This window comes from Cutaneotrichosporon oleaginosum (genome assembly GCF_008065305.1).
Source record: "Cutaneotrichosporon oleaginosum strain ATCC 20508 chromosome Unknown ATCC20508_contig01, whole genome shotgun sequence".
NCBI classification, from domain to species: Eukaryota; Fungi; Basidiomycota; class Tremellomycetes; order Trichosporonales; family Trichosporonaceae; genus Cutaneotrichosporon; species Cutaneotrichosporon oleaginosum.
The window spans coordinates 1,173,371-1,199,430 of record NW_027072170.1 but is presented as its reverse complement, the minus strand read 5'-3'; the positions used below and the strand labels follow the sequence as shown (position 1 = coordinate 1,199,430).

Here is a 26,060-nt window from a genome sequence, read left to right as displayed (position 1 = left end):
TGAATACAACCGTTATGACAGAGTCTAATAGGATAGTCTAATTGGAGGCCAAGGGGGTGCCCGTTCACCCTGCACGCCCTCCTAGTTGCGGGTTTGTGGGTGGCCGGCTTGGTACACTGTACACATCCCTCCTTCCTCACCATCTCTTGTCTCGTCCTCACCATCATCCTTGCTCTTCTTCTCGTCTACCCCCTCCGTCTTTCCTCCCTCCCCCTCCCCCCTCTTCACCTCTTCGCCTTCGCCCATCGCTCCAGCATACGGCCATCACATTGCGCCCACGCCGCTGCTCGGTCGAAGCACATACCTCTTTTTCGCACGCACACACCTCTTCTGTGCGCAATCCACCCCCTCCCTCCCTCTCTCCCTCCCTCCGCTTCTTGCCCCCCCCCCCCCCCCCCCCCCTGCCTCCATCTCTCTCTCTCTCTTCGCCATCTCTTTCTCCCCTCCCCCCGTTTCGAACGACATCGCCTTGATTCCCCTCGAATCTCTTCTTGCTATCAACAATCGAACATGACCTTTGGCCTTGGCCTGCACTTCGTCTGATTGAATCGTCTCTCCACCTCGACTCTCAGCCACACTCTCGTTTACCATAAACACAAACACACGCTACACCCTCCCACCCTCCCCCACACAACGTCCCACAACGGCCTCTCTCATCTCCTCATCGTCTTTCAACAGCCCTACAACACCCCGTCTCCCGCACGTGCCTATAACATCAGTTCAGTCGGGGGTTCACCCCTCATCTCGACATCATCTCCCTTCCCTCCCTCATCACACCACTCACGATCCATCGCCCCTCCGCTCCACCTTTCACCATGCCGCGCAAACCCCCAATAAGGCGCCTGGGGGCGTTTGCTGTCGCCACCGCCGCCATTCTCGCGCCCGCAGCCTTGGCAGCAACCCCAGCACCCAGTGATTTGCCATCAGTCGACTTTGCCAAGATGGGCCAGGTCGGCTTTGGTGGCTCGTTCGCTGGCCTCGACTGGTTCTCATCACAATCTCCGTTTGCCGTTAGAGCCGCTGACAATGGCACACGGGTCTCATATTCTGCCACGGCCGACACCCTTGTTATGCGAGCAGACGATGGGACAGTGACCCCTGTCGGGACAACAAACGACGGAGGCCGGATCGCGGCCATGTGTTGGTCCAACGACAACACACTGTACATCGGCGGCGACTTTCAACAGTTTGGCGGCATCAATGCCGACAGCATCGTATCTTACTCGCCATCAGAGGCAAAGTTCTCAGCATTGGGCGCCGGCATTTCTGGACCTGTCGAAGCCCTCTACTGCGATGACGCGAACCATGATGTATGGGCAGGCGGTTTCTTCTCAGCACCAGAAAGTCTGGGCAACGTCGGCCGCTGGTCAACACAATCATCCGCGTGGGCAACAGTACCGTTTGGTGGCCTCAACGGCCGTGTGCGCGCAATCTCGTCCAGCTCGGACGGAGGCAGCCTCTACTTTGGAGGCGAGTTCACGACCCTGTTTGCAGACACCTCGAACACAACAGTGCGCACCTTGGCCTCTGCGCCCTTTGCTCCACCAAACACCATCACAACAGGAGATTCCGGTTACCTCGTGCCAGTCACAATCCCAGCCGCAGCCTCCCAGTATGGAGGATTGAGTGTCAACGCCGCGCCCGCCACTACCCAGGACGGGTTTAATGATGCAAACGCACTGGTGTGCCCCAACGCTGGACCGTGGCTTGCCCGCGACGCCTCTGTGGCCACCATCAACATTCTCGGCAACTCATACTTGACCGGCAGCGGAATCCGCATGGCCAACGCCCTTGTCGACGGACGCGGCACCACATCGTTCACAGTGACGACGCTTCCCGACAACACGGTGTTGACGCTCCGATACACAGACCCAGTGACGGGCGAGGAGAAGAGCTGCAGCAACAACTGCCCGCTCTCCACAGACGCCAACGTCTATGCCCAAGACTTCCTCTTCCAAGGCGGCTCGCGTGCTTTGACAGGCTTTAACATTGTCCTCGACTCGTGGCAGGGTGCTGGCGCTGGTCTCAACTACATCCAACTTCTCTCTAATGGAGCTTACGCCTCGGCGGTCGAGGCGAACAACCAGGGTTTCTGTGGCCCGTCCAACAGCTCGATACACACGATTGGCGACTGGCAGAGCGCAAACGCACCGTCCAACATCGCTGGCACTGAGCAGGGGTACATGGCCTCTACAGTGCCCGTTAACAGCCCGTCCGACACCTCGATCACTCTTTACCCGTGGGTTGGCTCAGCCGGCTACTACAAGATCTACCTCATAATCCCTGGCTGCAACAACATTGGCGACTGCGCCAGCCGCACCACTGTTGACGTTGCCATCTTCCCTACCGAGGGTGGCACTCCCTACACCGCGACCATCAACCAGAGGGTCAGCGAGGACACTGAAGTGCTGATCTACGATGGACTTGTCGATGCGTCTAACGCGACTTTCAACCCTACCATCCGCGTGGCCCTACCCAACCAGCCCGCCGGCGTCGACGCATCCGACTACGTCGTTGTTGCCGCTGGCGTCCAGTTGCAACTCACTGGCTTGAGCACTGGGCAGGAGGCGGCTCCCGGCGCCAGCGGCTCGGCTGGCGCGGGCATTGGCCAAGCTGGAACCCCCGCACCGGTCACTACTGTTGTCGGTGGAAGCACCGTTGTCGTCACCCCTACTGGAACCCAGCCTTTCACCACCGCGATTGGCGGGAGCACGGTCGTTATCATACCCACGGCGACCCTGGGGCCGTCCGCTTCCGGCTCAATCCCCTCTGGCTCGATCATTCCGGCTCCCACACCCGCAGCCGTTCGTACCGCCTTTGGCGTGTACGAGTACGTCCGCTCGTCTCGGAACCTTAATGCGATCAACTCTCTCCTCCCCAACCTCACAGAGACCGGCCTTACTCGCCTCGGCTTCTCTCTCGACGCTAGCAACAATCAAACGGCGGCCCGAGACTTCCGGGTGGCCACTGTAGTACCGGCGGACAACTTGCTCTTTGTCGGCGGCTCCTTCAAGACCCAGGACTGGTCCAATGTCGTCGCCGTGGAGAAGAGCTCTGGCATCATCACCGCTCTCGCCGGGCAAGGCCTCAATGGTCCTGTGGCGGCGGCGGTTACGGTCGGCCAATTTGTCTACGTTGGCGGCGAGTTCACTAGCACGGTCAGCGGCGGTGACCAGCTCAACAGACTTGCTCGGTACGACCTGGGAGGCAAGAAGTGGGAGGCTCTCGAGGGCGGCGTCGACGGTCCCGTGACCGGCATTGTTCAGTATAAGAACAGCCTGCTGATCGTCGGCAACTTCAGCAGCGTACTAGCTGCCAACGGCAGCACTTCGACTGGTGGCTACGCTCTCTACGACACGTCGACATCCCGGTGGTCCAACAACGGCATTGTATACGGTAATGCCGCGGCGGCTGCCAGCTCCAACGCGGACGCGTACATTGGTGGCCGCATTCGTGGCTTTTCGCGCAATGCTGTCAACGGTGTTGCCTCGCTCTCCATAAAGGATGGCACTGCTCAGATCTCCAACCTCGAGGGTGTTGCGTTCTCCAACCAGGGTTCCGCCCCGGCTTCCAACAACCTCACCAGACGCTCGCACACCGCCCGCTGGATCTCCCGCATCCACCGCTCGTTGGTCGAGCGCCAGGCTGCGGCCCAGCCCGCTGGCTACACTGATGAGGCCAACTTGGCTCCCGCTGCCCTCACTGGCGCCTACTACAAGAACACATCGGACAATAACGCGATGGTCACAATTCTTGGCGGCAATTTCTCCCAAGGCACCGGTGACAAGCTCATCTCTGGTGTCGCGTTCCAGTCTGATGGCACCCTCTACGGCCCGCCGAGTCCAGTGTCTGGTGTTGTTTACGCTCTAGAGGTTCACAACGACGTCCTTTACGTTGGCGGCTCAGGCGTCAACATCACCCACGCTGGCAGACCATACACGTCGTTCATCACACTGAACCTCAAGACCAACTCGTGGACGAACTCGATGCCGTCGACCCCGTCGACTGGCTCCAACGAGAGTGTCAGCGTCAATGCGATCAAGGCTCAGCCCGACTCGGACGTCATTGTCGTTGGCGGCAACTTCGTCCAGGTCGGCGACCTTCCTTGCCCTGTGGTGTGTCAGTTCAACGCTGCCAAGACCCAGTGGACCAGAGTAGGCAACAACGCTCCGTCGGCTGGTGAGATCAAGTCTCTTGCTTTCGGTGGTGCCAAGAGTGAGGTGCTTGTTGCTGGTGGCTCTTTTGTTATTGGCGGCAGGAACGTTTACGCTGCTCGGTACACGTTTAATGCGAGCGGCGCCAACAGCGCTTGGGAACCCCTTGGCCAGCTTCCTGGCCCGGTGGAGTCCATCGCCATCAATGACGGCAACGCCTCCAACATCTTTGCGGCCGGCTTTGATGCCTCGACCTCGAAGCCTTACCTCCAGCACTGGAACGGCGCCGCGTGGTCCGAACAGAACTCGTCGCTTCTCATGGACGGCACTTCTATCAAGAATCTCGCCTTCGTCCCGCTCTCCAAGAAGCATGAGGCTCGTGGCGTCATCGAGGAGAACCGTATGCTCATGGCGACCGGCAACGTCCTTCTCGCTGGTCAAGGTAACGCTTCTTCGGCACTGTACGACGGCGCACAATGGCATCCTTACCTCGTTGGATCCAGCGCGACAGGCAACATGGGTGCTGGCTCATCGCTGTTCTGGTCCGAGTCCAATTTCAGCTTCACGCTCGGCCGCTACCTCGCCCGTGGCCTCGTCGTTCTGGTCGCCATGGCGATCGCCACCGGACTCATTCTCCTGCTGGTCTTGATTATCCTGCTGGTAGCGTTCTGCCTCAGACGCCAGGACCGCAAGCGCCGGCCACCGCAGGAGATGTACGAGAAGGACGAGGTGCGCAGCGAGGGATCTTCCACACACAACCTCATCCACTCTCATGTGCAGACTGCGCTGGAACAGAGTTTCGCACCAGCACAGTACGCACCAGGACAACACCCGGGCGTGGCCATGGCTGCGGCGGGAGCAGCGGGCGTCGGCGCGGGAGCCTACGCTCACCACCGTACGGCCGAGTCGTCCGACAGCCACTACCTCGACGCGGCCGAGTACAACCAACCGCCACTCGAGAGTGAGGAGTATGGTGCGGCGGGCTCGTGGGAAGGGAGCGATGAGGGGCGAGAGACGGTGATGCGGTACGACTTCTGCGGGCCAGAACTGCAGTCGGGTGAGCTGTCCATGAAGGCGGGGCAGCGGGTGATTATTCTCGACGACGAGCAGAGCGATGAGTGGTGGTACGCGCGCGACCCGGCGACTGGGCGACAGGGTGTCGTGCCGGCGACGTACGGTGAGTCCTCCTTGCCAAGACATGGCTGACGACAGTATTGTGATATACCCAGGACATTCTTTTGGTTCATAGACAGCCATGTTCAGCACCCAGCCCGCTGGTATAATTGCTACATCTAGTTCATGTTCTATTATTCTGCACGATGCGGCGATGCTGGTGGATGGAGGATGAATGAATGAAGGGCGGAATCAAACGTAGGTGTTTGCGTGGAGGGTGTGGAGGTGGTGACGAAACGCACGCGCCCTAGTCGAGCTCAACGGCTTATACCGTCTCGTCGAATTCGACATCTCACAGAGCACCTACTTACTTCCACACTCACCATGGTTCGCTCAACTACAATCTTCCGGGTTAGCGACGGTCTCCCGCTTGCCGCGAGCGTTGATGACGAGACGGTGAGTGCGGCGGCGCTGTGGTTGAGGAGGAAGGTGGTGGCGGCGAGGGGTGGAAGTTGTCACACGAGAGGCGTGTTGTTCAGACTGCCTCCCCTCCTCTTTCCTCGCTGTCACTTAGAGAAGCGTGCTCACACTAGACTGAGAAGGCTCTCACAGAGTACAAGCAGCAGAGCAAGCTCGTGTTCCGCCGCCTCACGCCCAACTCGGAGCCCGCATGCTCAATCGAGAGCGGCGACTACACGTTGCAGTAAGTCTACGAGCGCAACCCATCGCAGCCGGCTGACCCTGCAGCTACCTCATCGTCGGGCCCGTGATCTACATGTGCATCTGCGAGGGGTCCTACCCCCGCAAGCTGGCGTTCAGCTACCTCGACGAGTTGAGCAAGGAGTTTTCGCGCTCGTACGGCGACAAAGTCGAGACGGCGACACGGCCATATGCGTTCATGGGATTTGGTGAGTCTGCCTGCCCACAAGTTGGCCCGCGAGCCTCGCTCACTCCAGACACGTTCATCTCCAAGACAACCCGCCTGTACCGCGACTCGCGGAGCTTGACGCATGGCGGGCAGGCCGCGGGGCCGACGACACAGCTCGACCAGCTCAACGAGAACTTGCGCGACGTGACGCGCATCATGACTAAGAACATGGAGGATTTGCTGTGGCGCGGCGACAGCTTGGATCGTGAGTAGCCATTGCAGGAGGCACGCTGACTCCAGGCATGTCGCACCTGTCGACATCACTGCGATCCGAGTCGGCCAAGTACCGCAAGGCGGCGCGGCAGATCAACATCGACGCGCTGATCCGCAAGTGGGCACCGGTTGGTGGGATCGCTTTCTTCTTCATCCTGTTCATCTGGTGGCGGTTCTTCTGAGCGTGTGTGGTGGCGCGGTGAGTGGAGCTGTTGGTGAGCGCACCCCCACATCGTCAGACTGTCAGACGCCGCCTGTAGACCAGTAGGGTAGGACTCGCTGGTAGCGATTTGGCGTAGGCATGCATAATGTAGTCTAGTGGATGCAGCCTGTGTCATATTGTACCACGATGCGTAATGGGAGATCGGCTGTCGGTGTTCTGATCAAGCGGAGATAGCCGGGAGGACCACCCGCGGCCATGATCCCCGTGTGCAGACTACATCTCACAATGTAGATTCAAACTGCGACTACATGCTGCGTATCTACGGCCCTATGCATCTACGCCTCCACCCCAACCTCTAGTGATCAGCCAGCGCGCGTGCGACGCGCAACCGCGCGCGCCGCATCGCAATTTGCAGTGTACGCTGCCACCGCGGTGTGACGAACAGGAGCGCGATGCTGCCGACCAACACAGCCGCGCCGAGACCAATAACCGCACGCCTCACGGCGGTAATGAGCGCCCACGCGACGCGCGCCGTCAGCCCCTTCTTCTTGCGCAGCCGGATGGTCGTACTGTGGCTGTGAGGGGAGTACGGGGCCCACGCGCCGCGGCTCTCGTCGTACTGCTCCCACTCGCGCTCGGCCGCCATCTCGGCGTCGTCGAGCACATCCTCCTCGCCACTAAACGAGAAGGGCCACCACCCGCGCCCGTCGCGCCGCTCCTCGCGCCGCAGCAGCGCGCTCTGCGTCCGCTCCAACGTCGCCAGCCGCTCATGCAGCGCCTGCAGCGACGTGTGGATCTGCTGCAGCGTCGCGGGCAAGTTGAGCGGCTGCACGCTGTACGTGCTCGCGCTCGCGGGCCGCGCATACGGGCTGGGATGGTACGGGCTTTGCGCGGCGGGCATGGCGAAGATGTCTGGCGTGCCAAAGTCGCGCGCGTACGGCGCGCCGGGCGGGACAGACGCGAACCGCGGCGGCCCAAACGGCGGCGGCGCCATGTGCTGGTGCGGCTGGTGCGACGCGGGACGCGGCGGCGCTTGCGCCGGCAGCGGGTGGGAGGGGCCCGACGGGCTTTCGGGCACGTAGCCCAGGCCCGAGGCGGGCGCGCGGCGCGCGCGCAGCGCCGCGAGGTGGTCCCGGTCCGGCGCGGAGCCGCCGAACAAGCTTTGCGGGCGCGAGCCGATGCTCGGCGCCAGCGGCGCTGCGTTGCCCGTGTCCGAGTACGGGTACGAGGGCGGGATGTTGACGAGCGAGCGGTGCGACGGCGTGAGTGCGCTCGGGGGGATTATGTTCGGCGCGACGTCCGGCGCAGGCAGCGACGGATCGGGTGGTGGGTAGTACCCCCCCGATCCGGAGTCGGGGGGCGGCGACGCGCGCGACGAGTGGAAGCTGCTTTCGGAGGACGCGGGAGATTGCGCCCGCGGCAGAGGGCCCATTGCTTCCAGCTCTTGGCTCCATGCGCGCGCATCGGGATCCCGGTCTTCGAACCGTTGCAGAATCTGATGTTAGCGGAAGTTGCGCGGGTGGCCGAGGTAGGTGGGCGAGCGAGGCTGAGCGTGGCAGCGCCACACGCCCACCGCGATGGCGAGGTGCTGAACGGGGCAGAGGCAACAACAACAAAGATGCCATACTCACTTTTAACAAGGCCCCGACGTAGAGTGCCTTCGCGTCGCGCTTCGACAAACCCTTCTGCTTCGCCCACGAGTCCCTTATCATCAGCTGATAAGAGAGTTGGCACGCACCATTTCGCGCGACCAAGCATGTCGAGCATGCCGGGCCTGGGCGCGGCGTTGTCGCCGTCCGTTGCTGGTGTGAGCGTCATTCCAATGTGGGCGCGGCGTCTGTGCGCCCCGCCCACCCATTGCCCCGAACTCGCTCGCAAGCCTAACGCACCCTGCTTGTAAAGCGAGTAGAGCTGCAGTTTTTCTTCATAGCTCGTCTGCACCGGCCCGCTCTTGGGCAGACTGCGTCGTCAGCGTGTGCGTAAGCGTAGCGTACCTTTGCACAAGGTCGACGGCGCGATTAAATTGCCTGCGTGTTAGAGAGGGCTGGGTGATGCGACCTTACGCGTCTAATGGCACTTGTCCGGCCATGGTGAGAACGAGTGTTTCGAGAGGCGGAAGACAGAGAACCCAAAAGAGAAGATAAGAGAACAGGACAGGAGAGAGTGTGAGATGCGATGCGAGGATCGAGAGGAGAGACGGGCGGAGAGAGGTCGACAAGGAGGATAGTGTGACCTTGCAGACGGAGCGCGGCGACCGGCAAAGAGCGTTGCCGTGTTGTGCGACGGTGCGGTTCCAGAGCGCTCGGTAAACGCCGTGGGCCGCGTGTTGCCTGCTAAGGCATAAACCTAATCTTTATTAGCTTTTCTGATCCCGCCTTTGTTTGTTATTCCTCACCCTCTCCTCACGTGTGAGCCATGCGCCTCCACCCGGGGTCTCCAAAAAATTGATTCCGCCAGAATCAAAAGTTCAGCTCGAGATGTGGTCACCGTCGAGCTCACCAACACTCGCCTCCTCGACACCACCTCATCCGCCGCCATCTACACCACAGGGCGGGCGTGCAACTTTCTTCGCATCGCATCGCCCACCGCCCTCGCCGGTCCACTCACCATGGACATTGCACACCCCCTCCACTCGGAGATCTCCTCTCTCTCCTTCTCGTTCCTCTCGTCAGAAGACATCAAGTCAATTTCGGTTCAGAAGATCGACCATGCGACCCTCCTCGACAACCTCAACATGCCCACGCGCGGGGGATTGTACGACCCCAAGCTCGGCCCCATGAAGAAGGGTGACATGTGAGCTCACAGCTCAGAGCGCAAGCTGACGTACAGCTGCGAGACGTGCAAGCTGTCCTACTTCGACTGCCCAGGACACTACGGGCACATCGAGCTGCCATCAGCAGTGTATCACCCACTGTTCATGAACCAGTGCTACCAGCTGCTCCGCGGAGTGTGCATGTACTGCCACCACTTCAAGATGCCAGAGATTATCGTAAGGTAGTCACCGCATCTGTCACTGACCCCCTCAGCTGAAGCGATACGTTGCGCGCCTGCGCCTGCTCGACGCTGGGTGTCTTGAGGAAGCTCATTATGTGGCCCACCTTGCTCCCAATGCTGGTGCATCAAAAGGCGACGAGGAAGGCGAAGCCGATGATGCCGACGCGAATGTGAGCGCCGAGAGCGCTGCCGAGTTCATCCTCCGCATCGAGACGTACGTCAAGCAGGTGCTCAAGTTGAGGAAGAAGAAGGACGAGCGCGACGCGTACAAGGATGGACTGGTGTACGAGGAGCGCCGTCGAGTACTACAGGAGTTCGGCAAGAAGATCTGGAACCGTTGCTCCCATTGCCAGGCGTACGGCAACACCTTCCGGAAGGAGAAGTCGATCAAGATCGTCGAGTACGACCTCACGCCTAAGCAGAAGCAGGCAAACGGCGTGCTCAACCTGAAGAAGGTTACAACTGGTTTCGGCGTCAACGGACCATCGCTTGCTGGGAAGAAGAAGAAGAGCGACGCCATGGAGATCGACGAGGGCATCGAGGCCAGCTCGGCGTCAGGGAGCAGCGGAAGTGAGGACGAGATGGACGTCGACGAAGAGGAGCGCTCCTCCGATGAGTCGGAAGACCAGGTCGACGAGGGCCTTGGTGTCGACGGCATTGCACGGACAGCCTCGGGGCAGATTAAGGGTGCCCGCGGCCGCAACGAGAGGGTCTTGCCTCCTGGAGAGGTCCGCATGCACCTCAGGAGGTTGTTCCAGCTCGAGTCTGAGATTTGCACTCTCATCTACGGCCGCCACGGAACACCGTCGACGCGCGCGCACGCCAACCCAGCTCCTGTGGCCGACATGTTCTTCATGGACGTCATGCCCGTCACCCCCACCCGCTTCCGTCCCGCGTCTATGATGGGCGACGACTTGTTTGAGAACCCTCAGAACACGCTCCTTACCGCTCTCATCAACACGTGCGATCGTGTCTCGCAACTCAACCAGACTATGCGTGACTTTAGCCGGCAGGACAAGTCCCCGGAGCTTGCTGAGAAGCTCAAGGGCATCGACGAAACCCGCACATACGGGATGCTCCTTGACACGCTCGTCAAGCTGCAGCACGACGTCAACAGCTTCATCGACAGCACCAAGAATCCCACTGTCATGGCGCAGGGCAAGCTTCCGCCGCCGGGCATCAAGCAGCTGCTCGAGAAGAAGGAGGGCTTGTTCCGCAAGCACATGATGGGCAAGCGTGTCAACTATGCCGCGCGCTCTGTCATCTCGCCCGACATCAACATCGAGACTAACGAGATCGGTATCCCTCCTGTCTTCGCGAAGAAGCTTACGTACCCCGAACCCGTGACGCCACAGAACATCCACGAGATGCGCCGCCTGGTCATCAACGGCCCAAAAATTCACCCTGGCGCGACGATTGTACAGAACGAGGACGGTACGCAGGTGTCGCTGGACAAGATGTCGCTCGAGCAGCGCGAGGCGGTCGCCAACCAGCTCCTCACGCCCCAGAATGACCAGTTCGCCGGCGGCAGCAGCACATCGATTCCTGCCCGCAACAAGAAGGTGTACCGCCATATTCGTGACGGGGACATTGTCATTCTCAACCGTCAGCCAACACTGCACAAGCCGTCGATGATGTGCCACCGCGTCAAGGTGCTTCACGGTGAGAAGACGATCCGCATGCACTACGCCAACTGCAACTCTTACAACGCCGACTTCGACGGTGACGAGATGAACATCCACTTCCCGCAGAACGAGATTGCGCGCGCCGAGGCCCAGATGATCGCCAACACCGACAACCAGTACCTCGTCCCAACGTCGGGTAACCCTCTTCGTGGCCTGATTCAGGACCACGTCGTTGCCGGTGTGTGGATGTGCAACAAGTCGACGTTCTTCACGCGCGAGGAGTACTACCAGTTGATCTACGGCGCTCTCCGCACGGAGAACAACTACACTGGTGGCGGCCGCATCCGCACTCTCCCTCCAGCCATCTTCAAGCCTCGTCCCATGTGGACCGGCAAGCAGATCTTCTCGACCATCTTGCTCAACCTGACTCCTCCCAATGCCAGGGGCATCAACCTCATGTCCAAGAACAAGGTCGCCAACAGCCTGTGGCAGCGCGACGACTCAAAGGACAAGGACATGTCCGAGGAACAAGTCATCTTCGTCGACGGCCACCTTCTCGTCGGTATCCTTGACAAGTCGCAGTACGGAGCGTCGTCGTACGGTCTCGTGCACTCTGTTCACGAGCTGTACGGGCCATACATCGCCAACCGATTGCTCGCCGTGCTCTCGCGCGTGCTTACTAAGTACCTCCAGCACACTGCGTTCACGTGTCGTATGGACGACCTCATCCTCACGGCCGAGGGCGAGAAGCTCCGCAAGGACATTCTCGATGCCGCTAAAGAGGACGGTGTGTATACCGCGATGAAGTACGTCGGCCTGCCCGAGGGCTCCAGCCCGGACGACCCATCTGCTCAGGCCAACCTCAAGATGCGTCTCGAGGAGATCCTGCACGACGACTCGCTCATGGCGGGCTACGACGGCGTGATGCAGCAGAAGTTCAACAAGACGACATCCAAGATCAACAACGACGTGCTGCCGGCCCACCTCATCCGCCCCTTCCCCGACAACAACATGCAGACCATGACCATCTCCGGTGCCAAGGGCTCCAAGGTTAATGCGTCGCAGATCTCGACGCTGCTTGGTCAGCAGGCCCTTGAAGGTCGCCGTGTACCCACCATGGTGTCGGGAAAGACATTACCTGCCTTCAAGGCGTACGACACATCGGCCCGCGCTGGTGGTTACGTAGCGAACCGTTTCTTGACTGGTGTTCGCCCGCAAGAGTACTACTTCCATTGCATGGCTGGTCGCGAAGGTCTTATCGACACGGCCGTCAAGACTGCCCGCTCCGGTTACCTGCAGCGCTGTTTGATCAAGCATCTCGAGGGCGTCAAGGTGCACTACGACCACACTGTGCGCGACTCTGACTCGTCCATCCTGCAGTTCCTGTATGGCGACGATGCGATCGACGTCACCAAGTCGAAGCACTTGACCAAGTTCGACTTCGCTGCACGCAACCACGACTCGATGCTGAACAAGTACGACCCCAGTGCGATTGTCGGCAAGGTCGACGACAGTGAGGCTATCGACTGGAGCAAGAAGGCGCTCAAGAAGCCGCACAAGTACGAGCCAGCTATGAGCATCTACCAGCCGAGCCGTTACCTTGGATCGATGTCGGAGGCGTACGCACGGGACGTCAACGAGTACATTGCCTCCAACCGCGCCGGATACATTCAGCCCCGCAAGGGCGATACGCCACCCTCGGCATACGCCTCGGCCCGCATCCCTGAGCGCGAGTTCACGCAGCTCGCACGAGTGCGCTACATGCGTTCGCTAGTTGAGCCCGGAGAGGCGGTCGGTCTGTTGGCGTCGCAAGGTGTCGGAGAGCCGTCGACTCAGATGACGCTCAACACCTTCCACTTGGCCGGTCACGGTGCCGCCAACGTCACGCTCGGTATTCCGCGTTTGCGTGAAATTGTCATGACGGCGGCGCGCAAGCCTGCTACTCCGACAATGACGCTTCCCTTGCGTGAGCACGTCGAGGCAAGTGACGCCGACGCATTCGTCAAGCACGTGAGCCGCCTCACGCTTTCGGAGGTCGTCGAAAAGGTCACTGTCACGGAAAGACTGTCAGGAAAGTCGGCTGAGGCCAACAACTCGCGCGTGCGCAAGTACACTGTTCTGCTCGACTTCTACCCTCCAGAGGAGTACACGGAAGAGTACAAGATCACTGTGGACCAGCTGCACGATGCGCTGTGCACGTCGTTTGCGGACCGTATCAAGCGTCAGATCGTCAACCAGTCGCGGACGGCTATCAAGGCTCAGGAGCAGGACAAGGCGGTTGGTAAAGGCCTGCGTCTTCGCGCCGGCGCCGAGGAGGAAGGAGAGGCGCCGCGGAGAGGGAAAGACGATGAGCTCGACGACGATGACGACGACGAGGACTCGGGACAGCTCAAGCGCGCGAGGCAGACGCGTGCGCTCGAGTACGAGGACGACGAAGCGGAGGTCGGCGTGCAAGATCTCGAGGACATGATTGAGGGTGGAGCTGCAAGCGACTCGGACTCGGAAGACGAGGACGAGGACGCTGCTGCCAAGGCGGCGTGGAACGCGGCCGCCGACGTGCTCTCTGAGCAGTTCAAGCGCGCGAGCAAGTTTGCAACAGACTTCCACTTCGACCCGAAGGGCAAGAGTGCGCAGTTTGAGCTTCAGTTCCCTGGGCAGGCGCCCAAGCTCCTGCTTGTCGACCTGGTGGAGCAGGCATGTCGTGAGGCCGTGATCCACGAGATCCCGGCTATCGGGCGCTGCCTGAAGAACTTTGACGATAAGGGTGTCTTCTCGCGCTCGCTCACGACGGAGGGCTCCAACATCCGCGGCATGTGGTCGCTTGCCGACGAGCTCGTTGACCTGGACAAGATCGGCTCGAACGACGTCTACGCCATTCTGCAGACATACGGTGTCGAGGCTGCGCGCCGCACGATCATCAATGAAATGGCAGGCATCTTCGGGGTGTACGGCATCGGCGTCGACTACCGCCACTTGACGGTCATCGCGGACTACATGACGCACGCGGGCGGCTACTCGCCCTTCAACCGTACGGGTATCTCGCAGAAGAGCTCGCCACTGCTCAAGGCGTCGTTCGAGACGACGGTCGCGTTCCTCTCGGACGCTACGTTACACGGCGACTTTGACGACCTCACATCGCCAGCGGCGAGAATCGTGCTCGGCAAGCCGAGCGGGAGTGGGACAGGCGCTTTCGACGTGCGCGCCCCCACGCGCCTGTAGGGAGTAATTATAGAGTAGTGTTTGGCATATGCATTGTTAGGTTTGGTCGCGGAGAGCGAGAGTGATAGAAGCGCTGAGGCTCGTGAGGATACAACCTCGGAGAAGACTTGTAGGTCGCAACGTTGTGGGGCAGTTTGAAGAGAGATGACCTTTACCAGACAGTTCCCTCGCCACCTCAGCGTTGGAGCGTGTATCCCGCAGAACCCGGAAGCATGGGTTGTCTAGATCTCAAAAGCTACACTTCGTGCGCCTCTCAACGCCCTCCAACGATCAGGACACATGCCGGCATAATCTTTTGTCCGCTTCTTTGCACCAATCAAAACTACGCATGCAGCGCCTCGAGAGGGCCCTTCTGCGCGCCCTTGGCACGTTTCTTTCGTTTAACGCATCTGCATGCATTTGCACGCATTCGATTTTCGCGAACGAACCACCAAAGCACCGCAGACGACCATAATCATGAAATCCCCCAGCCGCCCCACTTCTATCCTATCCCTCCCCCAGACCCCTCAAAAGAGGCAGATTCGCATATGGGTATCCAACCTTGTCAGGTAGCTCACTTGGATTACTGCAGGTCCAAGAGGAGCAGTCTCCGGCCGTGCCGCGTACGATTAGGTCCCTGGTTCGATTCCAGTGGTAAGACGCAGCGCCTTTCGGCACGCTCGCCAATCATGCGTGGTCGGAGTATAGTCGGGATTAGAGATGCCGGCCTGACGGTGCCGTGACGCCTCCCGCCCTGAGTCGCAGGATGCCTTTAGGATTGGGGGCTGCAGCTTTAGCTCACTGCAGTTCTCGGTCCGAGCACGGGCTCAGGACGCGGTTACCAAAGGTTACCTTTTGGCCATCAGTCCAGGCGTGCTCGCTATCCATCATGCATCCGTCGCCGTTCTCCCTGCGGAGGGCGCTGAGAACTCGATGTCTCCTATGTCCTCTTCCTCACCACTTGTGCCAGACTAAATGGAATCCTGCTCCTGTCGCAGGCCAACTGAGAGCCCCATTCAAATATGCACGCCGTTCACGCACGATCGCGTCGCTTTGCGATGAGTTTAGCCCACTCACAAGCAGTCCTCATCTGACCACTCGATAGCTGGACACTCACTACTCAATTGCGCTCCATGCTCGCCAACCAGTGAAAACCCAAGCCCATATGGCATTACAACATCTCTATCGTTTAATCACCGCTTGCCCAAACTCCACCAGCTGCTCCGCCGGGGCCGCTTTGTCTCTGGATTCCCCGGCGCGACAGCACGCGCGCCCGACCCCGGCAAGTCGAGCGGCTTCACAGGCGGCGGAGGCCGTGACCCACGGCGCTGGCGCTGGCGCCACGCCCCCGCCTCGCCAGCGCGCGCATACGCGCTCGTATACGCAGCATAGGGCGCGGCGTCCCGACACCCCTCCTTTTCTTCGGAGTAGTCGTACTCGGCCTTCTCGAGGCTGATCCGGCCGCTCTTCTCCTCGGCGTAAAAGTCGAACAACGCCTCCCCAAATGCGGCCATGTACGCGTCGTCGGCCGCGTCGTGGATCAAGCTCGTCTCGGACGTCGCCCAGCCGGCGCCGCGCGCGCGGCCGGACACGTGCCACCGCTTCTCGCTCGTCGGCGTCGGCAGGTCGAACTGCTCGACGGGCGGCGCTGGTGGCCGGTACGCCGGCGGCCGTTGGTGGTGCGCGTGGGCACGGGGCGGTTGCGGCGCGGGCACGGGCACGGCGAAGGTTATGCCCGGGTACCGCTCCCAGTCGGCGGGGACGATGATGAGTTGCGGCGTGGGCTCGCGTGATGGCGGGGTGATGATGAGTTTGGGGAGGGTCAAGTTCTTTGGCGACATGGTCAAGTGCAGAGAGACGCCGGGTAATGGGGATGGGGATGGTGGGGCGGGGGATCATGGTCAGCGTTTATATCTGCGGCTTGCCGTGCGATGTCCTCTGAGCGCGCAGGGCGAGGTGCACAGCGCACGGGATGGCGTTTCATACTTGAACGTGATGGCTGGGTAGTCGAAAGAAAGTTGTACGAGTCGACAAGCATCGCCCCGCTAGGCGGTGCATTCCGCATCTAGGCACCGCACCGGTTCGGGGCGGTGGGCACGAGCGGTGCCGACTGCCGACATGTTTCGGGAGAGTGCTCCTCCACCCTCCAACACTGCACTGGGACGTTTCGAGTTGAGCAAGGTTTGCACAGCTTGACGAGTATGCATACTCGCTGTGTTGTATCCGAAGTGGATGCTGATGGAGTCTGGGTCGGGGCCTGGTCGAGTCGACTCACATCCGAGGTGTTTCGAGTCGCGAGCTCGCCCGCCTTGACAAGTTCCATTCCTCCCATCATTCTGGACTCTGGTACGACTCTTCCCGGTGGCTCTTCTGAGCCGACTGCCTTGCTGCTGTTTTTCTCCTCCACTGGTGTGCGGTATTGATACATGTACACGTGCCCGGAAGCGAACGTACTCGCGCCATCGGCCCCCACGCCCACAGCCCACAGCCCACAGCCCACAGCCCTCCGACCTGCGTCCGCCCGTCTTCCATGCCCAACCCCACCACGCCCTCCGCGCCGTTCCTCAGTCTCAACACGCCTTGCTGCACGCGCCGCAACACCCGCCTACGCAGGCGACACAGACATACGCGCACAGCTCGTTCGACCGTTGTGTCGGCGAACAACCGCAGCAGCACCGGTCGTCGATCCACTCGGCCGTCGTGCGCATGCAGTCACCACACCCGCCCGACGAGTCGTCCGAGTGCATCGACGTGCGCGGGTATCGGTTCGAGGTGGGGTCGTTGGCCGCCTCGGGGACGTAGTATGGTGGCTGGTGTGAGCTGCTGGGCGTGCGGAATGGCCATGGGTGGTAAAAAGCCTCACAGCCCCAGTGTCCGCCTGTGTTTGGGACGGTATTGTGTTGGGCAGCGGGCGTAGCGACGACCCGCCGCCAGGCGTCCAGCCTCCGACGGCGCTCTCGGCGGCCATTGTTGGTGGCGATGGGAAGGATGAAGACGAAGAAGACGGGTTGTGTTTGTCTCCAGATCTCTGGTGGAGGCGCTCAATTCATTAAATGGACTTGGCGTGAGAAAGAATCCGAATATAGAGACACATATCAAAAGATAAAAGGCGTGCAATCAACATGCTAATCGGTCTGCAAAGCTGCTTCGAACCCTTCCTGTTACTCATCGACTCATCCTTGCGCTTCCTCCATCACCTGCCAGTCCGGGTGAGGGCCAGCGAAGACGAGGTCGTCACACGGAACACGGAGATGGAATGATGGCGCCTTGTTCCCCCGTACCACCACGAGCATCTCCAGACCAATTATGGTATACAAAATGCCCCGCACAATTGCAGCTGTAGCAGCCCAGCTGTCGCATGGGCTTCTGCTGCACTCGTTGCTAATTGCTCACACGAGACGAGCTCACGACTTTGTTCTCGACCATCATTCATACTACTTGAGGATGCCGGCTCAGTGCCTAAGATCACGTGGTCACCTGCAATCTGATCCCGTCAGTGAGGATTGTCGATCGCCACCCAACACCCGCCGGCCCAACCGACAAGTCGAAGCCCCAGCTCAACTTTCCTGCCGCGACATCAGCACCACCCCATCTCCTTCCACCTTGTCAACAACTCCAACAATGTCCTCCTCAAACGGCGGCAAGGTCTTCTCTATCCTCGGCAAGAACCTCAAGGCCAACACCAAAGCCGATCTCGAGCCGTACATCACCGAGCTCGCTGACCTCCACGATGTCGAGGAGGTACACTTTGGCGGCAACTCGCTCGGCGTTGAGGCGTGCCAGGCCATCGCAGCCGTTCTCAAAGAGAAGAAGAGCCTCAAGGTGAGCTTCGTGTTCTTTCCCGCTGACACAAGGTCGTCGACTTGGCCGACATCTTCACCGGCCGCCTGATTTCGGAGATTCCTCAGGCGCTCAGTGCGCTGTGTGATGCGCTGATTGACTCGCCCGCGCTCGTCGAGCTCGACCTCAGCGACAACGCGTTCGGTGGACGCTGCGCCGACGCCATGGTGCCCTTCCTGGAGAACAACACCGTCTTCCAGGTATTCAAGCTGAACAACAACGGCATGGGCCCTGCCGGCGGTACGATCGTCGCCAATGCGCTGTATGAGAATGCGGTGCGCGCCAAGGCGGCGGGCCGCGAGAGCCAGCTTCGTGTGCTTGTTTGCGGACGTAACCGTCTCGAGAACGGGTCGGCGCCGGCGTGGGCTAAGGCATTCGAGGCGCACGGCCTCCTTCGCGAGGTCCGCATGCCCCAGAACGGTATCCGCATGGAGGGCATTGCCGCCATCGCCAAGGGGCTCGCCGCGTGCCCCACCCTCGAGGTGTTCGACCTCCAAGACAACACCGCGACACGGAGCGGCACTCGCGCCATCGTCCGCCAGCTCACCAACTGGCCAGAGCTCCGCGAGATCAACCTCTCCGACTGCCTGCTCGGCAAGGCTGGCGGCATCGCTCTCGCCACCAGCCTCGGCGCCGGTTCCAACCCCAAGCTTCAGACTCTTAAGCTCCAGTACGGCGAGTTTGACAAGCGCACGATCGACCTCCTTTCCGTCGCTATCACCCAGCACCTCAAGGACCTGACGACGCTCGAGATTAACGGCAACCAGGCTGACCCCGAGGACGAGTGCATCGAGAAGCTGCGCGAGGCGCTCGCCGTGCACGGCCACGAGGACGCGCTCGACGACCTCGACGACATGGAGGAGCCCGAGAGCGGGGAAGAGGACGAGAGCGAGAGCGAGGAGGGTGAGAGCGAGGATGAGGAGCAGAAGGAGGCCGAGAAGGAGGGTATCTCGCCCGAGGCCAAGGCTGGCGAGGACGACGGCGTTGATGCCGGCGCCGACGACAAGGGCAAGCCCGTCTCTGACAAGGAGACGGATGACTTGGCCGACGCCCTCGCCAAGGTCACTGTCTAGGCGTAGACTCACTAGAGCGCGCGTCGGTGCGCGCAACACAACACAGCATGTAGTTTGGGCCTATGTACGCATCGTAATGGTAATGGCAGATGTTCGTGGCGTGGTGATAGGGGCCGTTGAGTGAGCTGGCTCAATGCTGGGAACCCGCCCATAACATGGTAATCCTTCTCGGCCTCCGGCGCTCTGCGCAATCTGGCACTCTGTGTTATGCTCCTCACTGACAAGATCACACGTCTCGCCGTGGCTTGGTATCTCAGATTAAATTCACCAATGTTCGCTGCTGGTATCATGGCATCCTACGCCATACAAAAGCGCACACTCTACCGCGGTGCTCCTCTCACATCGCTCAGACCAGGCGAGTCTCTCCCATCGCTCGCCCACTCGCTCGCGCTAATCTTTCGCTTCACTACCCGTCAGCTACAGCACCGCACTTCGAGCTCACCGGATGTACAGCACGTTGTTGCAGCGGATGAACACCTCTCCGAGCTGTCCGTTGCTCTTGCCGTCCTCGATCTCCTCGGTACCTGTCAACTGCGCGTCAGCGGCGGCCCCAGGCGCATATATCCTCCGTTTTCCCTCTGGACAGCAGCCTTCCCTTGCGCATCCTCGACATCTCCGCTTCCGCAAATGTTACGTGCCACTCCCTCCCACGCTTCTCAGTACGCGTGCGCGCCTGCTCGTCCTCCTGCGCCGCTACTCACCTGCAAGTTGAAGTATCCGTCCGTCGACACAAGGAAACCGCGGTACTCCAAGCCCCACTTCAACTTGACGGACACGGTCTTGCCAGTCAGGTCCTGCAGAAACGGACGGGGGTTAACGGGCTATCGTCAACTCGGTTCTCGGCGGGCAACGTACAGCGACCTGGGACATTGTTGATGCGATGTTGATGCTTGAGGTCGAGTGGAAACGCGGTGACAAGCACTTCAACATTCGCAGATGGACGGAACCAAATTCAGGCCGCGGACTTACAGGCGCCCTAAACAATATTCCGCCTGGATGCCTTGAACTCAATAGGCGCCCGAGAATCTTGGTCGTCACACCGAGCAGCATCATTGCGCCTCATCAACAACACTCCATCCACAATGTCCGGCTTTGGGGGCTTCAACCAGAACAACAACAAGCGTACGTGAAAATATCCAGATGGCTCTGACATGCAGCAGGCGGTTTCTCCTTCGGCGGAGGTGCGCTAGCTCCCATGCCAAACTGACGACAGCCAACAACAACACGACGGGCGGCGCTAGCGGCAGTCTGTTCGGCGGCAACACCAACGCGGGAAGCACGGGCGGGCTATTCGGTGGCGGCGGCGCGGGTGGCACGCCCGCAGCGGGGTCACAGCCCGGCGGCGCGCCTGCAGCCCCCAGCGGCGGCCTGTTTGGCGGCAACACCAACACGAACACCAACACAGCAGCGCCAACGAGCGGGTTTGGTGGGTTTGGCGGCGCCGCGAAGCCAGGCGGCTTTTCTTTTGGCGGCGCGGCCTCCAACTCGACCGCTGCTACTCCCGCCGCCCCCGCAGCCCCAAGCGGTGGCCTGTTTGGGGGTGGTGCATTCGGCAAGCCTGCAGACAGCGGGTCGAGCACACCCAAACCGCTCTTCGGCGCGCCGGCTGCCGGGTCGACGACGCCCGCATCCACTCCTCCTGTAGGCGGTCTGTTTGGTGGTGGCGGCAGCTCCCAGCCCTCTGGAGGACTATTTGGTGCCTCCGCCGTTGCACCCAATCCGTCCACCTCCGCTCCCGCCGCGCCGGCCGCACCTGCCGGCGGAAGCCTCTTCGGCGGCTTTGGCAAGACTGCCGCCCCCGCCTCCACGACTCCTGCCTCCACGACTCCAGCAGCCCCCGCGGCGCCTGCCGCAGGTTCGCTCTTCGGCGGCTTCGGAAAGCCGGCGTCGACCCCTGCCAGCGGGACCGCGACGCCGTCGGGCGGCCTATTTGGTGGCGGCGCCAGCAGCACGCCTGCAACGGGCGCTGCCGCGCCGAGCTTGTTCGGTTCTAAACCCGAGGAGAAGAAGGACGCAGCCCCGCCTGTTGGGTCATCGCTATTCGGCACAGGCTTCGGTCAGGCCGCCACAACAGCCGCTGCGGGCGGCAGCACAACCCCTACGACTGCCCCCGCCGGTGGCCTTTTCGGCAAGCCTGCTGCTCCCGCTGCGCCGAGCCTGTTTGGAGCCAAGCCTGAAGACAAAAAGGACGCCGCTGCTGCACCAGCAGCTCCTGCCGCGGCCTCGCTTTTCAGCTTTGGGAGCAAGTCCACACCTGCATCTGGAGCAGCCACCCCTGCCGCTGCGCCTGCTGCTGCGCCTGCCGCCCCTGCTTCCGGCGGCGGCCTGTTTGCAAACTTGGGCAAGACTGCCGACAAGCCCGCTGAGGCTGCCAAAGCGCCTGAGGCTCCCAAGCCCCCCGCTGCCGGTGGTTCTCTCTTTGGGAGCTTTGGTAAGCCGGCCGACAAGCCGGCGGAGCAGAAGGATGAGGCGGGCAAGGCGCCTGCGGCAGCTGCGCCCGCAGCTGGCAGCCTGTTTGGTGCGCCCAAGCCCGCGGAGAGCTCTACCGCAGCTGGCAGTCTGTTCGGCGCACCCAAGCCCGCGGAGAGTTCTACCGCAGCCGCTGGCTCATCTACGCCCGCGGCCGGCGGCTTGTTCGGCTCTAAGCCTGCGACTGCGCCCGCCACTGGTGCCGTGACGCCCGCTGTGACCATCAGCATGGCTGGCACTAAGCCCGGCTCCCCGGCTGGAGAGGCTGCCAAGGTGACTGAGCCCCCACCCAACCTCCTCCGCGGCAAGACGCTTGACGACATTGTCGATGGGTGGAGCAAGGACCTCGAGGCACAGGTGAAGGAGTTCGAAAAGCAGGCGGGCGAGGTAAGAGAGTGGGACAAGGTGCTTGTGCGGAACGGCAACCAGATTGCAGCGCTGCACCAGCAAGTGGTCGAGGCGCAGACCAACCAGGCGACGCTCGACAAGAACCTCGACTACATCGAGAACCAGCAGAAGCAGCTGGACGCCATGCTGACTGCTTACGAGCGCGAAATTTCGAGTATGGGTGACAAGGACAGCAAGCCGCTGGCGCCCAAGATGCCTGCGGACCGGGAGCGCGAGAAGGCCTACGCGCTTGCCGAGGACCTGAACAAGCAGCTGGACGACATCGGCCGTAACCTATCCGCCATGATCGACGAGGTGAACAAGCTTTCGACGTCGGGGACGAGCGCGAGCGTCGCGCCGCCCAGCGCGCCCAACGCCGCGGACGCCGCGAGCCAGCAGAGCGAAGATCCGATCAACCAGCTCAGCGCCATCCTCGGCGCCCACCTGCGCGCCATCCACAGCATCGACACGAACGCGACCAAGCTCGCGTCCAAGGTCGACGAGCTCGAGGGGCGCATGAGCAAGGGCACGCCGCGGCGGTAGCCTATGTATATAGTGACAGTGATACAGCTATGCATGTCTATACCCGAATCTACACGTCGCCCTCGATCTTGTCCCCCTGCATGGCCATCTCGCGGTCGGGCGACAGACTGGGCGAGCGGGACACGAATCGCCGCGTGTCGCCGACCTCGCCTTCGTCCTCCGAGTCGCTGCGGCTGGGCGAGCGCGAGACGAAGCGGCTCCGGCTTGAGCCTGACGAGGCGCTGCGGCTGCGCCGTCGCAGATCGGGCGAGCTCTCGCGCGACCCCCCGTCCGAGGGCGTCGCCATCGCGCGCCGCCCCCGCTCCTCCTCGTCCTCGAGGAGCGACTTGCGCGGCGCCAGCCCCTCCGTCTCCTCGAGAACGGCGCGCTGCGTCAGCCGCGGGAGGATGATGTCGCACACGCGGTCCTGCGTCAAGAGCTCGTCGATGAATTCGTCAAACGTCGTGAGCGTATACCCGCCTGCTGTCAGCAGGCTCTACGCGCGCACTCACCGACCTGCCGATACCGCAGCTTCCGGTAGTCCTTCATCAGCGGCTCGAGGATCTCGTACACCTCCATGCTCCGGAACGTCAGGCGGATGTACATGACCGCGAGGGCGCGCAGATACTTGAACTCCTCGGCGAGGAGGTACTCGAACAGAATCTCGTTTTCGGGCTGCAGCTGCAGCAGGCGCAGGAGGAGGCACATGAACGGCGTAGGCGTCTGGCGCTCGTACACGCCGCCGATGGCGTGCAGTGCGATCGCTTTGTCAATGAGCGTCTCGGCTGGAGTCAGCGGAGCCGGGGCAGCGGGGGGAGCGCACCATTCAGCGTGTAGCAGTGTTCTTTCCAGTACGTCGAGTCGTAGATGCGCGCGCGGATGACCTTTTCCACGAGGTTCTAGGGTCAGCGCTGGCGCGGGGCGACGTACTTGTGGGTCGCCGCCATGCACGGTCTGGGTGCGGCCTGCGGTGGCCATGTTTTAGAGGGCGAGGAGGATGGACAGTCAGTTGTTGACATGCGGCGGTGGAGGCTCATTGCATTTCAGGATTTCGTCACCTCTTTGTCAACACTCCATCTCCATCCCGCCACCCATCCATCCACTATGTCAGACCGCGAGGGCTTCGGCGGAGGCGACGACGAGCACACACTTCCGAAGGCGACTGTGTACAAGCTGATCAGTGGTGGGTTGTGTTTTGCTCGTGCTGCTGCCTTATTCGGCTGTTGGCTGGGGTTGGGAGAGCGGCACGTAGTGAAGGGACGCGGCTGACGACAGAAATGCTCCCCGACGACTTGTCGTGCGCCAAAGACACGAAAGAGATCATCGTCGACTGCTGCGTTGGTGCGTTGGATGCGAGAATGGCGCCCAAGAAGATGCTGATGTCAGAATGGATCAAGCTCATCTCCGCGCAAAGTAACACTGTTTGCGAAGAGAGCAGCAAGAAAACCATCTCGCCGGAGCATGTTTTGGAAGCGCTCAAGGTGTGTGTGGGCATTGTTCGTCGCTCTCCGCAAGCGGTAGAGGGGTCAAAGTGTTGTGCTCGAGCTCAGATGGATGGGTCACGCGGCATCACCTCGCCTTACGTGTTCCTATTATCGTCCACATCTCATCACATCGCTTCATTCAGCCTACGGGAGGTAGACTTTCGCCTGAGAGGCGGCTAAGCTTGGCGAGAGGTTCTTCTTCCCCAATCTCCTGCAGCCTGAACTCCCAGCTATTCCCTCTCTCAGTCCTCCCACTTCTCCCCCGCGCCGGCCCCATCTAACTCCAGCAACTTGGCTTCGAGTCCTTCATCTCTGAGGTCGACGAGTCGCACGGCGAGTTCAAGCAGTCACAGAAAGACCGCCAGCGCAATCAGCCCAACACAAACGGCATGACGCCTGAAGAGCTCCAAGCTCTTCAACAGAAGCTGTTCTCCCAATCGCAAGCGCGCCTGCAGAGCGGAGGCGAGTAGACGAGACGGCGTGAGGCCACTTGTTGTACCATATGCAGAGATGCGGAGCTGTGCTAGTCTAGAATGTGTCAAGAATACTCTTCCGTCGTGTCTCTCCTCCCTACCACGCCGCGGCCGCGCTCTGCCGTGCCCTGCGCTTGATGCTTATCCTGCGCTCGTACTTGCTCTCCTCACGCTTCTGGTCCTCGAGCCACCTCTCCTCGAGCTTGGACAGGGTGATGTAAGCCTCGCTGCCCCACCTGTGTGTGGCGCTGCGGCTGCGCGCGTCGAGCAATTCCTTGCCGGCCGCCTCGACGATCCCGCCCACATATCCGGACGTGTACCGGTCCCACCCCACGCCGTTGACCTTCATCTCCTGCACGGCCGCGAGCACGGCATTGAGGTCGCGGAACGCGTCCCAATGCACGCGGATGAGCTGGTTGTACGCGCTCGTCTGGCATCCATCGAGGTAGCTCTCGACGCTGAGCGTGCGCGCATGCTCGAACATGGCGAGCGCGAGGTGCGGCGCGTTCATGCGCTCCCACAGCGTCTTGATGAGCTCTGCCAAGGCTTTGGGATACGTCCGCGGCCACTGCGGCCGGGGGGTTTCGCCGCCCTCGCGCATCTCGTGCGTGCGCGCAAACACATTTGCTTGCGCCCACACCACCGCCTCCCCCGGCGTTTGCACGCCGCTCAGCTCCTCCTTCAGCGTGTCGAGCGCGGCCGTGAGTTCCGCGTCGTCTTCTTCGACGCGCGGCGAACGGCCCCACCCCGCAGGCGCGGAGGTGAGGTGTGCCAAGCTTTTGCCGCGCGCCGCGCCGGGCGCCGCGAACGTGTCCCCGTCCACCTTCCACTGCTTGTTGACAAGGTCCGCGAGGATGTTGCCCAGCGTCTTGTTGAACTGGCCCGCTTCGTGCGGCGTCTGGCCTTCGGCGCGGCGCGTGCGCTGCAGCGTGCCCTTGAAGGTGCGGGGCGCGGGGGTTGCGCTGGCGAGCAGGGAGCGGGCCTTCGCGGAGGTGCGCGGCGCCTTTTTGAGTGCCGAGGCGCTGGGGTTAGTGGAGGGGAGGGGGGAGGGGCAGAGGGGAAGACTCACGGAGCGCTGAGAGCGTTGCGCCACAGCTGGTCGAGATTCGCGGCCTCGGGGGGAAGGTCGGATCCAGGAAGCGGGCGGGAGGGCTCGGCGTCGGAGCGTGAAGGTGCGGGAGGTCGTTGCGCTCGTTCGGAAGGACCGGGGTCGGAATACGACTGGGAGGAAAGTGAGGACGAGGACGACCCGGCTGAGGAAGAGGACGAGGCGTCGCCTGCTTCGGAGCTGTACCATGCCCTCAGCCCCGTACGTATTGGGCGCGCGGCGGAGATGACGCGGCGCTCGAGCATGATGTTGGTGGCGAGGGCGATGGTGGTGGTCCGAAATCTTTGGTGAGGAGAAATCCGCCTCCACTTGCGGA

General features: G+C 61.5%; 13 protein-coding genes across 13 annotated transcripts; 7 read left to right on the top strand and 6 right to left on the bottom strand.

Annotated features, from left to right (window-relative positions):
• Positions 1-815: 815 nt before the first annotated feature.
• COLE_00494 (uncharacterized protein) lies at positions 816-5,360 on the top strand (the record flags this gene model as incomplete). Its single annotated transcript, XM_018426103.2, has 1 exon — positions 816-5,360. The coding sequence occupies one exon, from the start codon at positions 816-818 to the stop codon at positions 5,358-5,360; it is 4,545 nt and encodes a 1,514-aa protein (XP_018275347.2).
• Positions 5,361-5,651: 291 nt separating this feature from the next.
• On the top strand, positions 5,652-6,590 carry COLE_00493 (uncharacterized protein; the record flags this gene model as incomplete). The annotated part of the gene is made up of 5 exons (XM_018424504.2): positions 5,652-5,723; positions 5,861-5,970; positions 6,015-6,175; positions 6,224-6,400; positions 6,436-6,590. 5 exons carry the CDS (start codon positions 5,652-5,654, stop codon positions 6,588-6,590), a joined length of 675 nt encoding a protein of 224 aa, XP_018275348.1.
• A 336-nt stretch (positions 6,591-6,926) lies between these two features.
• On the bottom strand, positions 6,927-8,003 carry COLE_00492 (uncharacterized protein; the record flags this gene model as incomplete). The annotated part of the gene is made up of 1 exon (XM_018419431.2): positions 6,927-8,003. The coding sequence occupies one exon, from the start codon at positions 8,001-8,003 to the stop codon at positions 6,927-6,929; it is 1,077 nt and encodes a 358-aa protein (XP_018275349.1).
• Positions 8,004-8,204: 201 nt separating this feature from the next.
• COLE_00491 (uncharacterized protein) lies at positions 8,205-8,499 on the bottom strand (the record flags this gene model as incomplete). The annotated part of the gene is made up of 3 exons (XM_018420106.2): positions 8,205-8,275; positions 8,310-8,373; positions 8,461-8,499. 3 exons carry the CDS (start codon positions 8,497-8,499, stop codon positions 8,205-8,207), a joined length of 174 nt encoding a protein of 57 aa, XP_018275350.2.
• Positions 8,500-9,179: 680 nt separating this feature from the next.
• On the top strand, positions 9,180-14,409 carry COLE_00490 (uncharacterized protein; the record flags this gene model as incomplete). The annotated part of the gene is made up of 3 exons (XM_018427026.2): positions 9,180-9,364; positions 9,401-9,560; positions 9,598-14,409. 3 exons carry the CDS (start codon positions 9,180-9,182, stop codon positions 14,407-14,409), a joined length of 5,157 nt encoding a protein of 1,718 aa, XP_018275351.1.
• A 745-nt stretch (positions 14,410-15,154) lies between these two features.
• On the top strand, positions 15,155-15,493 carry COLE_00489 (uncharacterized protein; the record flags this gene model as incomplete). Its single annotated transcript, XM_018419437.2, has 1 exon — positions 15,155-15,493. The coding sequence occupies one exon, from the start codon at positions 15,155-15,157 to the stop codon at positions 15,491-15,493; it is 339 nt and encodes a 112-aa protein (XP_018275352.1).
• Positions 15,494-15,570: 77 nt separating this feature from the next.
• COLE_00488 (uncharacterized protein) lies at positions 15,571-16,287 on the bottom strand (the record flags this gene model as incomplete). Its single annotated transcript, XM_018419438.2, has 1 exon — positions 15,571-16,287. The coding sequence occupies one exon, from the start codon at positions 16,285-16,287 to the stop codon at positions 15,571-15,573; it is 717 nt and encodes a 238-aa protein (XP_018275353.1).
• A 671-nt stretch (positions 16,288-16,958) lies between these two features.
• On the bottom strand, positions 16,959-17,356 carry COLE_00487 (uncharacterized protein; the record flags this gene model as incomplete). Its single annotated transcript, XM_018425622.1, has 2 exons — positions 16,959-17,198; positions 17,252-17,356. 2 exons carry the CDS (start codon positions 17,354-17,356, stop codon positions 16,959-16,961), a joined length of 345 nt encoding a protein of 114 aa, XP_018275354.1.
• Positions 17,357-18,009: 653 nt separating this feature from the next.
• Positions 18,010-19,301, top strand: COLE_00486 (uncharacterized protein; the record flags this gene model as incomplete). The annotated part of the gene is made up of 2 exons (XM_018425040.1): positions 18,010-18,210; positions 18,243-19,301. The coding sequence occupies 2 exons, from the start codon at positions 18,010-18,012 to the stop codon at positions 19,299-19,301; spliced, it is 1,260 nt and encodes a 419-aa protein (XP_018275355.1).
• A 1,082-nt stretch (positions 19,302-20,383) lies between these two features.
• On the top strand, positions 20,384-22,700 carry COLE_00485 (uncharacterized protein; the record flags this gene model as incomplete). Its single annotated transcript, XM_018421025.2, has 3 exons — positions 20,384-20,423; positions 20,459-20,482; positions 20,515-22,700. 3 exons carry the CDS (start codon positions 20,384-20,386, stop codon positions 22,698-22,700), a joined length of 2,250 nt encoding a protein of 749 aa, XP_018275357.1.
• A 49-nt stretch (positions 22,701-22,749) lies between these two features.
• COLE_00484 (uncharacterized protein) lies at positions 22,750-23,657 on the bottom strand (the record flags this gene model as incomplete). The annotated part of the gene is made up of 4 exons (XM_018424505.2): positions 22,750-23,159; positions 23,192-23,464; positions 23,503-23,578; positions 23,610-23,657. 4 exons carry the CDS (start codon positions 23,655-23,657, stop codon positions 22,750-22,752), a joined length of 807 nt encoding a protein of 268 aa, XP_018275358.1.
• Positions 23,658-23,783: 126 nt separating this feature from the next.
• Positions 23,784-24,633, top strand: COLE_00483 (uncharacterized protein; the record flags this gene model as incomplete). Its single annotated transcript, XM_018424506.2, has 4 exons — positions 23,784-23,862; positions 23,955-24,020; positions 24,066-24,160; positions 24,451-24,633. The coding sequence occupies 4 exons, from the start codon at positions 23,784-23,786 to the stop codon at positions 24,631-24,633; spliced, it is 423 nt and encodes a 140-aa protein (XP_018275359.1).
• Positions 24,634-24,733: 100 nt separating this feature from the next.
• On the bottom strand, positions 24,734-25,989 carry COLE_00482 (uncharacterized protein; the record flags this gene model as incomplete). The annotated part of the gene is made up of 2 exons (XM_018427027.2): positions 24,734-25,658; positions 25,706-25,989. The coding sequence occupies 2 exons, from the start codon at positions 25,987-25,989 to the stop codon at positions 24,734-24,736; spliced, it is 1,209 nt and encodes a 402-aa protein (XP_018275360.1).
• Between the last annotated feature and the right edge of the window lie 71 nt (positions 25,990-26,060).